General features: G+C 46.4%; 1 protein-coding gene across 1 annotated transcript in view; it reads right to left on the reverse strand.

Moving 5' to 3' along the window:
* ANKRD6 (ankyrin repeat domain 6) overlaps positions 1-12,818 on the reverse strand; it is a 249,225-nt gene that overhangs the window by 84,630 nt on the left and 151,777 nt on the right. The window contains exon 7 of the mRNA XM_029595416.1: positions 2,105-2,203. Coding sequence (XP_029451276.1) covers positions 2,105-2,203 — 99 coding nt within the window. The remainder of the gene's footprint in view (positions 1-2,104; positions 2,204-12,818) is intronic.

Here is a 12,818-nt window from a genome sequence, read left to right on the forward strand (position 1 = left end):
ATTTTGAGCTCAAGTGGTGTCAGGTTATGTAGTGCTTTGTGTATTGTTGAGAGCACTTTGAAGCGTATTCTGAAATTGACGGGCAGCCAATGTAGGCTTTTTAAGATTGGTGAGATGTGGTCTCTTTTGTTATTGTCCTCCTTTTCCACCCCAGCTCTTCAGGGGGCATCCTTGATCGCCCCAACTCTCTCAAAGCTTGGGCCAGCAATGTGGGAAGCTCATCCCTCCAGAATAATTTGACCACGCGGGGATCATCCCCTTCTGCAGCAGGAATTTCTCCCTCTTCTATGGGATCCCCCTTCTCAGTCACTTTGTCCCTTAGGTAAGATCACCCAAGGATTCAGCCTCTGAATCTTGCTCCTCCTCTCGATGCAATCTGGGCCTCACTGCCACCTTTTTCCTTGAGATTAAACCAGGAAAAGAGACCCCACCTAGAGGCTTCTCCCAATTTAGGAAAAACATTTCATGCATCAAAGGACAAAATTCAGGGCAAAGGTTTGCATCCCCTCGCAAAATCTGAGGCTCACTGCACTCCTGTCTGGGCAGTGCGTAGCCTGCCTTCATTTTTAAAATTGCTGCCTCTTACTGTTTCTGCAGGATCTCCACCCACCCCGCCCCGGTGGAATCTGATTCCTTCCCGGATGTTGCCGACACATCGGCCCCCCTGGGCCACTTCCGCTGACTTCAAACAGACTTGCAGCCTCGGCCGCCTCACGTCGTGCCGACCTCGTGGCCACACACACTCTTGACACATACCAGCTACAGTTGCACTACCACGCTGCCCCTCCCCCCCCCACACACACAAACTCGCAAGGCAGCGCTTCCTGTGCCCTGCAGTCACCGCCATTAGCCGAGTCCTGCCAGAGAAAATAGCCTGCACCGTTCTCCAATACTTACCCCCGCTGAGGACGTGGAACTTATTCAGGCTGTGCAGCCCCGTCCTTCACAGCAGTCTGCGGCGCACCCGATTCACCCTTCTCCCCCTCTCCTTTTTTTTTTAAAATATAACTTTAATAAGTGAAGGGATACTTACCTGTGAAGAATGGTAACATCTGCTCAGTCTCAGATTCTCCAGGCAGGGACAGGTCTCAGACTCCCCAGGGCAAGGGAGGAGGAGGAGGAGGAATCAGGCTCTTCACTGAGAGAAGAGGGAAGGAGGAAGCCCAGTACCATTAGCTTTCAATCCCTTCCCAGGACCAGAACCAAGCTAGAAGGGAGGCCACCGACACACCTGCCCCTCCACCAGCCAATGCGCCAAAGGCAAAACCTCCTAGGAGCAATCGGTCTCATAACACTTGTAAAGCTGCAGGATTCAGCACCTCTACCATCTGCCAAAGACAGAGGAACAGTGACGGGCTGCAGGCTTCACCGTACCCTATAAGGGGTGATGCCAGCGGATCAGAGTCTTCTCTGTCTCCATCTGCTGGCAGGGGAGCTAAACCCAGGTGAGCTTGACTGCTCTGGTGAAACGATGAGAAGCAGCTCGTTATTGGGACTCACGTGGCTCAAGGTGACAGAACCAGTGAATTGGTCCTGGGTTGTCAACACCTCGCTCTCTCCCCACTCTGGGAAGTTTTCTCTCCATGAAGACCTCCTAAAACAGGAGTTGATAGCCTTGAACCAACTCGTTTGGGCCACGTGAGTTGCAGCCAGGTGGCTCCTCTGCCTCTCCTCTCCATCCATCATCAACAGCACCGGGATCTCCCTCCGATGGCGTGGGAAGAAAGGGTGCAACTTAGCCTTGGTCATCAACCAGGAACGAGCTCTGTGGTATCTGAAACTAGTGAATGCTCTTTTACTATATATTATCTATATAAATTTCAAAACATACACACGCAGATTAACACCAGGACATGGTGGTCACAAGGCAGTTGATAAGATCCAAGCATATGCATTATAAGCCATAACATTGATAAAATACGTTCGTGAGTTAAACCTGAGCTGAACTTCACAGAGAAAGGACACGCCGACACAATACTATGATTTCATTTTTACAAAGTGGATATATGAGACTGGATGGATGCTTTAAGTGAGCATCTGTGGAGCCAATCTGCAGCAGCCTGGAAGGAAGGGTGCACTGCTGTGGTGAGCTCCATGCACTGACCTGGTTCCTGTCATTCACAGAACAGAAAGCACTGAGAAGCACTCTAATGATGGATAAGTGATTATAGCGAGCAGCAATGTGCAAGCAGCTCTCTCCTGCCTGCAAACAGAAACAAAGCACTAAGCAAGTCATCAGCAGCAGTTCACATTTACCAGATTCAGGCATGAAAAAAAACAAAAAAAAAACCAGAAACCAGCTGATATGTAAAAAGAGATGCCTTGAGTCGGAAACAAAACAAGTCTTCGGCGGACCAGCTCCGTGCCTTGGAAATTACCCAGGCTGAGCTCCCTCTCCCACTGGACCCTGGGAGGTGTGGGCACTTAGTTGAGCTGATACACGGGGTACTACGAAAGGCAAGAGCATGACTGCCACTGTAGACGTGTGACCCCTGCTGATCTCGGAAGGGCAGGAGAATGACTGCCATAGCGCACAAGAGGCACTATCGGGATCCCCCACCAGTCCTTGTCCAGCAAAGGGCACCAAAGTTGCCTTCTAGGGCATCATGTTGAGGAGGCGGGAAAAAGAAAATGGAAGTAAAATCTATCTATGCTCCCTCCCCAAACCGAAGCCAAAAGAATGAGGTTTTCTGGCCTGGCTTCTTTAAATTAGCCATCCCATACACTCGCTCTAGATTTTTAAATCAGGAAGAGTTGTCCTTAGTTCTGTTTTTTCCAGAAAAGCATTACTTGCTCTCATTTTTAACTGATTTAAAAAATTGTCAGAATTAGCTCTAAAATGCTCCCAGCTGCCACCTGCTGCTCCCTCTCTTTCCTCTGCTGCTACGGTCTTACCTTCCGTCACCGATCACACGCTTTTAAGGAGCTGCACCAGACCAGCGCCATGGGTACAACCTTCTCCCTCCCCTGCTACGCAACCCCTGCAGCTAAGGATATGGCTCTGGGCACCAGCCAGGACCATTCCAGATGTGAAAGAAATGGGTGTCCGCAGCAGACAGAAGGAAGGGCCGCTAGAAGGCACTCACACAGAAACGACCATAAATCCGGAGGCCTTGAGACTTTCATTGTAGAACTGACGGCCTCTTTCAAAGGATTTTCATTACTTTTTTTTTTTTAGCTTTGCAATTTTAGACACTTTGAGGCCAATACAGTGGTTTTGTTTTTGTGTTTATGATGATGGTTTTTCTGTTGGATTTTATACATGATAATTTGCTTTAAACTTGTCTAATTTGTTCTTTTCAAACTGCAGATTACATCTGTTGTACATCACCTTGGGTGGCCTGTTTGGGCCCGGGAAGCAGTTAAGAAGAAACTTTAAATAAACAAAACATATTTTAAAAAAATGCTGAGGGCCTAAATTTTCAGCCAAACTTAGGTTCGTAAGATTTCAGCCAGGGTCCTAAATTGAAGCCTTGGCATTCATTTGCCTCGATTTAGGGTCCGAAAAATTAAGTGTTTAATGCTGGAAATTGGTGCTAAGTTCCTAAGAGTCTCCCCGCCCTCGTAGCCACCCATTTTTTAGGATCCTAAATGTGGGCTCCTTGTGAAACTCAATTGAGGCACTCGGCCCTAGTACATTTTCAAATGGGTGGATTTGGAGGCCTGGCTCCCAAAATAAGGAGCCTAAAACCCTTGAAATGAGGCCACTTTGTCTTCCATTGGAGTACAGTGCGGTGGTGGGGATAGAGGGAGCAGCGATTCTAAGAGAGATTTTCTACTGAAAGAAATCCTATTATTCCCCAGGGGGATCTCCCAAGTGCTGAAGCGTTTGCTCCTTTTCACATGCAATTCTGCTTCAGCACGGCAGGCGGAGGTTTGAGCTACAAACTAGGATATCTCAAGCACAACTGGATAGGGATGTGACATGGCTAAATTGTAGGCTTTCCCCCAACAGTGGAAATAAAATGCCCAGTTTATCCAAATTAAATGGTCTATTATCACTATTATTTAATCTGTATTTTTTTTTAGTGCCATCAATATTCACAGCACTGTACTAGATAAATCACATGTTTATAGTGTCTGGAATTTGAATTAGTAAAAATACAATCTTTCTGCTACAGAGGTGGTGAAGGTGGGGGCATGAATTTGGGGTTATGTTTGAATGAATTACTTAGATATTTAGCCAGATAAGTCTTAAAAATGCTATTTATCTGGCTAGGTCAGATAGTCAGATAAGTCTCAAATAGAGCTACCTAGCCAGCTACATAATATAGACGGATACGTCTCAAATAGAGTTACCTAGCCAGCTACATAATATAGACGGATACGTCTCAAATAGAGTTACCTAGCCAGCTACATAATATAGACGGATACGAATCAAATAGAGCTACCTATCCGGCTACATAATAAAGCCGGATAAGTCTCAAATAGAGCTACCTAGCCAGCTACATAATATAGACGGATACGTCTCAAATAGAGTTACCTAGCCAGCTACATAATATAGACGGATACGAATCAAATAGAGCTACCTATCCGGCTACATAATAAAGCCGGATAAGTCTCAAATAGAGCTACCTAGCCAGCTACATAATATAGACGGATACGTCTCAAATAGAGCTACCTATCCAGCTACATAATATAGACGGATACGTCTCAAATAGAGCTACCTAGCCAGCTACATAATATAGACGGATACGTCTCAAATAGAGCTACCTATCCAGCTACATAATATAGACGGATACGTCTCAAATAGAGCTACCTATCCAGCTACATAATAAAGCCGGATAAGTCTCAAATAGAGCTACCTAGCCAGCTACATAATATAGACGGATACGAATCAAATAGAGCTACCTATCCGGCTACATAATAAAGCCGGATAAGTCTCAAATAGAGCTACCTAGCCAGCTACATAATATAGACGGATACGTCTCAAATAGAGCTACCTATCCGGCTACATAATAAAGCCGGATAAGTCTCAAATAGAGCTACCTAGCCAGCTACATAATATAGACGGATACGAATCAAATAGAGCTACCTATCCGGCTACATAATAAAGCCGGATAAGTCTCAAATAGAGCTACCTAGCCAGCTACATAATATAGACGGATACGTCTCAAATAGAGCTACCTATCCGGCTACATAATAAAGCCGGATAAGTCTCAAATAGAGCTACCTAGCCAGCTACATAATATAGACGGATACGTCTCAAATAGAGCTACCTATCCGGCTACATAATAAAGCCGGATAAGTCTCAAATAGAGCTACCTAGCCAGCTACATAATATAGACGGATACGTCTCAAATAGAGCTACCTAGCCGGCTACATAATAAAGCCGGATAAGTCTCAAATAGATCTACTTATCCGGATAAATAACACTATTTAAGATTTGTTTGGCTATCTGACTTAGCTGCATAAGAAACATTTTCAGACTTATCCATTTTCAGACAAAACATTTTCAGACTTAAAGCCGCTACTTATCTGATGTAGCCAGATAAGTAGCGGCTTTAAGACTTATGCAGCTAAGTAGAAACCTTGCTGCTGCTTAGTCAGATAAATTGGAATTTAGCTGGATAAGTGGCATGCAACTACTATACCTGCGTATTTTATGACTGACTTTTAAAATATATGCATGGAAATTTTACCTGTGCAATTTACATGCACTTACCCCCCCATAAGTCGGATTTTACACGTGTTAAGTCAGGAGATTTTCTTTAACATGTGCGCAACAGTGAAATTACTAATTTTTGCCTAGGTAGCAGGCCCAGTAGTATGGAATAGTTTGCCAGACGGCCTAAGACAACAAACTGAAATCAAGACCTTTAAAAGAGAACTAAAGACATGGCTTTTTAAAAGGACTTATGATAGCAATAGTTAATCTTGCTTACTGTAGCTGAGAGCATATATCTATTTATAGTAACCTGAGGCTCAATTCTTTTATTGAAATTTTAATTTACTATCCAATTTTCATACTTAATTTTACCTTATTTAAAGTTATTTAGCTGTATTCATTTTGCACTTATTTTATTAATTTTCTTATGTTTGTTTAATTTTTATCTATATTGTATTTTATGATATGCTTATATGATTTATTCTTTTAATTGATTGTAAACCGTTCATGATATACTAATTGAATGACAGCATATAAAAATAAATAAATAAGTAATGTACCAGTTTGTCCCATCCATCTGCAGGTCATCAAGACCCTCCTGGTTCTTCAGCCTCAATTCCCTCCATTTCACCCAGACTCATCACCCAGTCAATATTTCACTTTTAAGACATTTATGATCCCTTACTCCAGATGCAGAGCGGGTATAAATACACGCGTGTAAGCTGCCAAACCTACATATTTAACATGTTTATAAAACAGCAATTTATACATGCAAATGCTGGCCCCACCCCGGAAACTCACTGGCCCGCCCCCCCCTTTTTTTTTTTTTACATGCGCGAGTTTATTCAGATTCTTACTTATGCATGCATGTTTGAGGTTTATAAAATAGCACACATGCTGACTTTCCATGCGCAGCTCTTGAAAATTCACCTTTAAGTTTTCTCTGTTTCTTCAACTACTTTATAAACATAAGTTTTGTTTTCCCTGCTTAATTGAAGGTCAAATGCAGAGCTTTGCTGCTTATCAAATAACGCCCCATCGCAACGAGAGGACAAGATTCCTGCACTTGTCCGGTACTTTTGGCGGACTGCGTTTTATTCCCCCCTGCATCACAGCGAGCCACCACTAAGGCTGAAAAATCGTTAGGAAATTGAAAGTTGCCCATGGTATCTGACCTGCAAAACCCAAGCAGGACTGGACCACGCTCTCTCTCTCTCTCTCTCTAAAAGTCAGCAGAAGATAAACTGAACAGGGCACTCAGCCCATGGGATGCCCAGAGGGTACAACTATGCCTCCCATCCATGCTGTTCCCTCACACCCTTTTGAAAGCAACATTACATGCCAAAAGCTGAGCGTTGTCACAAGGCAGATCCAAGATCTAAGTCTTTTGAAGCAGCCTTTGCCCTGGACAAACCTAGAAGGTCTATGACACTATGACCTGCTACCCAGTATAGCAGAGTTGCTTACTTGTAACAGGTGTTCTCCTAGAACAGCAGGATGTTAAGTCCTCACATATGGGTAACATCATAAGATGGAGCCCGGCACGGAAAACTTATGTCAACGTTTCTGAAGCTTTCACTAGGCACATTGCGCATGTCCAGCATGCCCTATACAATGTGTCCACGCAGGGTACCTCTTCAGTCTTATAATATACAATTATATATAAATGAAAATATAAGAAGAAACCCAACTGCGAAGCGTGGCGGAAGGTTTTGTGAGGGCTAATATCCTGCTGTCCTAGGAGAACACCTATTATAGGTAAGCAACTCTGCTTTCTCCAACGACAAGCAGGATGATAGTCCTCACACATGGGTGAATCCCTAGCTACAGACTGCTCCCCAACACAAAAGGGGACCAACAGGCACAAACCACAATCTCCCAGCGAGATACATGGCCCTGAGCAGGGCCCACGACCAGATCTGGACCACTTCCTGACCCAGGAGGTATGACCCTGTGCCTCCCTGCTTATTGACATATCACATAGCTACTTGGTTGTCTGTTTGAATCAGGTCAACTTTATTGGACAGCTGATCTCTGGAAGCCCACAGTGCATACCTGATTGCCCGGAGCTCCAGGAAATTGATTTGACAATGTGCTTCTTGAGTAGACCCGAGGTCCTGAGTGCAGAGCCCCTCTACATGAGCTCCCCACCCCAGGGTGGATGTATCTGTGGTACGGACAATTTGGGTAGGGGGACTTTGGAAGGATATTCCCCTTCCAAATCTGAGAGTACCCGCCACCAGGACAAGAGAGTCCCATAGAGACACGGTGATTCAAATGTGATCCTGGAGGCTCTGCGTGACTTGGTGCCACTGCAACCTCAGGGTCCATTGGACTCTGTGCATGTGCAAACGTGCCAAGGGAGTAACATGAACGGTTGTGGCCATGTGGCCCAACAGCCTCAACATGTGCCAAGCTGACACCTGCTGGCTCTACCGAATCACTGCTGCTATGGACATCAAGGTGACCACCCTGGAACATGGCAGGAAGGTTTTTGCCTGAGCCATGTCTAGCAGGGCTCCTATGAAGTCCAACTGAGGTGACGGGCTGAGATGGAACTTCGGATAGTTGATGACAAACCCTACTGACTCCAGCACCCGAATGGTCAAGTGCATGGGCCAAGTGGCTCCTGCCTGAGATGTGCTCTTGACCAGCTAATCGTCCAAATAAAGGAAAACATGCACTCCCAGCCTGTGAAGGTGAGCCCCCACCATGGCCAGGGATTTTGTGAAGACACAAGGGGATGACGCTAGCCCAAAGGCAACACTCTGTACTGGAAGTGCTGTTTTCTCACCACAAATCTGAGATACTTCCTGTGACTTGGGAAGATCTTGATGTGAGTGTATGCGTCCTTCAAATCGAAGGAGCATAGCCAGTCCCCTTTTTGTAAGAGAGGAATCAACATGCCCAGGGAAACTATCTTGAATGTTTCTATTTTTAGAAACTTGTTCAAGGCCCTCAGGTCTAGGATGGGACAGAGTCCTCCTGTTCTCTTTGGAATAAGGAAGTACCGGGAGTAGAATTCCTGCCCTCATTGCCTTGGTGGGACAGGTTCAACTGCTCTGGTCATTAAGAGAGCAGAGAACTCCCTTATCAGTACCTATTGGTTCCCAAAATGGGCACAGAAGGAAATTTGGTGGGAAACCCAATAGGGTTAATTGGTACCCTTGATGGACGATGGACAGAACTCACAGATCCAAGGTTATACTGGGCCACCAATCCATATAGCACCATAGCCTGGGGGATGAGCATCTTAGGTATAGGTGGCTGGCTTATGCGTCATACGATCCAGTCAAAACCCCGTCCCAGGATTTGACTGGGGCGCCGGCAGGAGCATGAGAACTGTCTACTGCCTGAGACAGCTACAGGAGTTTACCTGCTGTGAACAGGAGTGAAGGGCCAGTGGACAGTACTTCCTCTGGCAGTAAAAAAAAACTGAAGAGGGAAGGTCAGAAGTGCTGGTAGAGAGTTGTTTGGAGGGTTGTATAGTGGTCCCACAACTGGGCTACCGCATCCCTCAATTTATCTCCAAAGAGCTTCTCTCCTGTACACAGCAAGTCAGCAAGTCTTTCCTGTACCTCCAGTTGGAGATCCAAGGCCTGCAGCCATGCCATTCTGTGGACGTTGATTCCTGCTGCAGAGACTCTCAATGTCATTTCAAAAACATCATAGGTTGTACAAACCTCGTGTTTTCCGCACTCCAGGCCCTTATGCACCAAGAACATGCGTGTCCTGCTGCTGTTGAGGCAGCTGCTGAGCCACCTCCTGCAACTGCTTCCAGAGGTTCCACGAGTAGACGGCAATATGGGCAATGAACATGGCTCCCTGGAATACTTTCCTCCAAAGAGTGTCCATTGGCCTGTGATCCTTCCCCGGGAGCGCCAAGGCGTGGGTCCAAGAGCACTTGGCCCTCTTGAGGGCAGATTCAACCACTACTGATTGGTGCGGCAGCTGACATGTCTCAAATCTGGTAGACTTCTGGATGAGGTAAACCCCATCTCCTATCCTGTTCATGGTAGGTACGGTGAGGTCATGCTCCCAGATCCTCAGCAGCAACTCCTTAAGGATCTCGTGCACCAGGACCACCATGATCTGCTTAGGAGCATTCATGATCTGGAGGATTTCCAGCATCTTGTGCCTGGCATCCTTCTCCGTCAACAACTGAAAGGGGATGGACTTGGCCATCGCCTGCACAAATCCTGCAAACGCTAAGTCCTCTGGTGGAGACTTCCTTTAATCCTCTGGAGGAGGAATTTGCAGTGTCATCCTCCCAGGGGTCATACGAAGCCTCATCCTCACTGTAGTCCACAAGGGGATGGGGGCCCTAGGTGTTTGGCCTTTGTCCAGAAGCATGGGTACCGGCAAAGCTGGACAGGGAGCTAAAGACCTCTGTGCCCCTGCCGACCTCGATGGAACTTCCTCCTCAGAGGAACCTGCAATGACCACTGTATCAGTCACGGGAACCATAGATGGCTTGCCGGCATCGATGGCATCTCAGGAACAGATGCCAGCTAGGTTGGTAATGTACCAATGAGCACACTGAGCCATTCCAGCAGCGATTTCAGAACGGAAAGTGCAGGTGCCGGTACTAGCCGTGCCACAAGCCTGATGCCCTGCAGTGCTTGTTCCACTGCCAGCTGGATTCTCCGCTCCTCCTCAAAAGTTGCCAATGCCAACACCAACTGGGAGGCAGGACAGGTGGCCAGATCTTACTTGGATCCCCGAGGTGGATCAGCGACTGGCACCAGGACCGGTGGAGACAGTTGTGGAACCCCAGCATCGATGGAGGATTGGCACTCCTTGCCGTGGGGTCACTTCGGGGGCAATACAGCATGCGTCAGTGCCTCCCAGAGCCCGCACCATGCATCGATGGTGGCTAGTGCTGATGCTTCCTCAACTTCCCTCGGTGCTTGGCCTGATCTTTCCTCGGTGCCGAGGTCGAAAACGACCAACCCGACGTCCTCGACCTGTAAGAAACCGACAGGAGCCAGACTCTGGCGCCCCTATCTGCTGGCAGCATCAACGGAACCAAAGGACCTGCCGATATCAATGGCATGGTGTCCATCAGTGTGGCTCCAAGGTCCATTGGTTCAGATGCCGCCAATGCTGACGTCGATGGCTCAGACTTTCTCAACCTGATGAGTTTCTTAATCTTATCGAGTCAAGAGCAACATCCCTTAGGGGTCATCTGGGCGGTAACCCTGGACGTTATATGATGCCCCCAGTCAGAGGACACATATCTCTTGAGGGTCCGTGATGGACATGGTCCTCGGGCACTGGGGGCATCAATGAATACCAGACAAGGCCATGACAAACAAAAAGGGAAGTAAAACGAGAGCAGTGTCAGCGGACGATCAAAGCTGGCAGGCACCGAGGCACCGCCGTCATGGGGGGAACAAGGCAAAAAGAAATTTACTGAGAATGCCGAAAAACCTGACTAAGGAACCTACGGAGAGGAACCGAGAAGGACCTGGTGTCGATGAAACGTGAAAAACCCCGAAAATAAGCGGTGAAAGTTTTTTCCAATGGCAATTTTCCAAGGAAAAAGCCAAGAATTCACTTAACTGCGAAGCAAAAGCCCTGTGGGAAAAAAGAGATGGAAGAGGGACCCCACATGGACATGTGGTATAGGGCATGCTCACTGTGCCTAGTCAAAGTTCCAGAAACTTTGATATAAGTTTTCCATGCCAGGCTCCATCCGATGATGTCACTCATGTGTGAGGACTACCATCCTGCTTGTCCTAGGAGAACTCTCAGATGCGAGAGAACTTTTATTTATTTATTTTTTAGCTTGGTCTATCAATCTCCTCTTGCTCCTCCGAGCTTCCTATTCTATCAGTACCAGCTTCAGCTGGAGCTACCATGCCATGAGCCTCCATTACTTGGGATTCCCCTCCATTTTTAACCCTCTCCTTCTTCTCATAACCCCCCCTCCCACACACACACACACTTTCCTATCTAGCCTAGTCACTGAGCAAGTGTCCTCAGATAGGGACCACAGACTGACCAGAGCCAGAGGGATGCTGGGGTGCACAGAGAGAGGCAGAACCTGTAAACAGAAGAGAGGATTCTCCTAGAATACTGTGTACAGTTCTGGATGCCATACCTCTGAAAGGATATAGACAAGCTAGAGGCAGTCCAAAGATGAACTACCAAAACAGTGTATGGTGTGCACCAAAAACCATATGAGGATCTAAATATGAACATCTTAGAGGAGCAGAGAGATGGGAAGAATATGAGAGGCATTCAAATACCTCAAAGGTGTATAAATCAGGCCACAGGAAGTAAACATATTTTAGAGGAAAGAATATTGCAGAAGAAGAGATCATGATATGAAGCTCCAGGGGAGCAGACTCAGCAAAATCAGAAAATATATTTTCATGGTGAGGTTGGTGGATGCATTGAGCGGCCTTCCCGGGGGATGTGATGGAGACAAAAGTTGGTAACAGAATTCAAGAAAACCTGAAATAAGCACAGAGGATCCCCAGAGCTCTGAAGAAGTGAGCGAGAAAGCCAGAACTCAACTGTGGCATTTCACCAGGACAGACTGGATGGGCCTAATGGTCCTCATGCACTCTCTGTTTGACCAGTAGGTGTCACTGTTGTACCATGGCCAGGACTCCCTCCTCCCCAGGGGCTGTGAATGCAGCATCCCAAAGCTGGGCCACAACAGTAGGAAAACAAGCAGGATACACACAGAGAAGGGAGAGCCTGGACGCTTACATTACTGCCCAGGTGGCTCTTTTCTGTTCCATGGAGTTCTACAGGCCATCACTATCTTTGTTATTTGGACAAACCTAAATCATTCTCTAAAAAAATTTGTGGGCAAAATCTCCCATCCTTCTTGTATTGAAATTTCATAAAGAGAGGTTGAAACTTCTTCCTCCTCCTCTTTCCTCTTAGATAATACCAGACACCACCTGTATAACTTAGTTTGGGCGAGAAGATATTGCTTTTGGGTTTTGCTCCAACAAGTCCTCCAGGTCTCGTTTCTAAACTTATTTCTTTAACAAATGATAACTTCTCCAACTCAAAAAACGTTCCATATATTCCTGCCTTCTTCTAGAGCTTGCTTAGGAAATCTCGCGGTTAATAATGCTCAACTAAATGTTAATCGCCTTTAATTCCAGCCACAAGAGAGAGTTTAAAAACATTTTCTAGATGCTAAAGGGAGGGGTGGAAAGACACAAAATGGGTGGGGGAAAAAAAT

The sequence above is a fragment of the Rhinatrema bivittatum genome, chromosome 3 (genome assembly GCF_901001135.1).
Source record: "Rhinatrema bivittatum chromosome 3, aRhiBiv1.1, whole genome shotgun sequence".
NCBI classification, from domain to species: Eukaryota; Metazoa; Chordata; class Amphibia; order Gymnophiona; family Rhinatrematidae; genus Rhinatrema; species Rhinatrema bivittatum.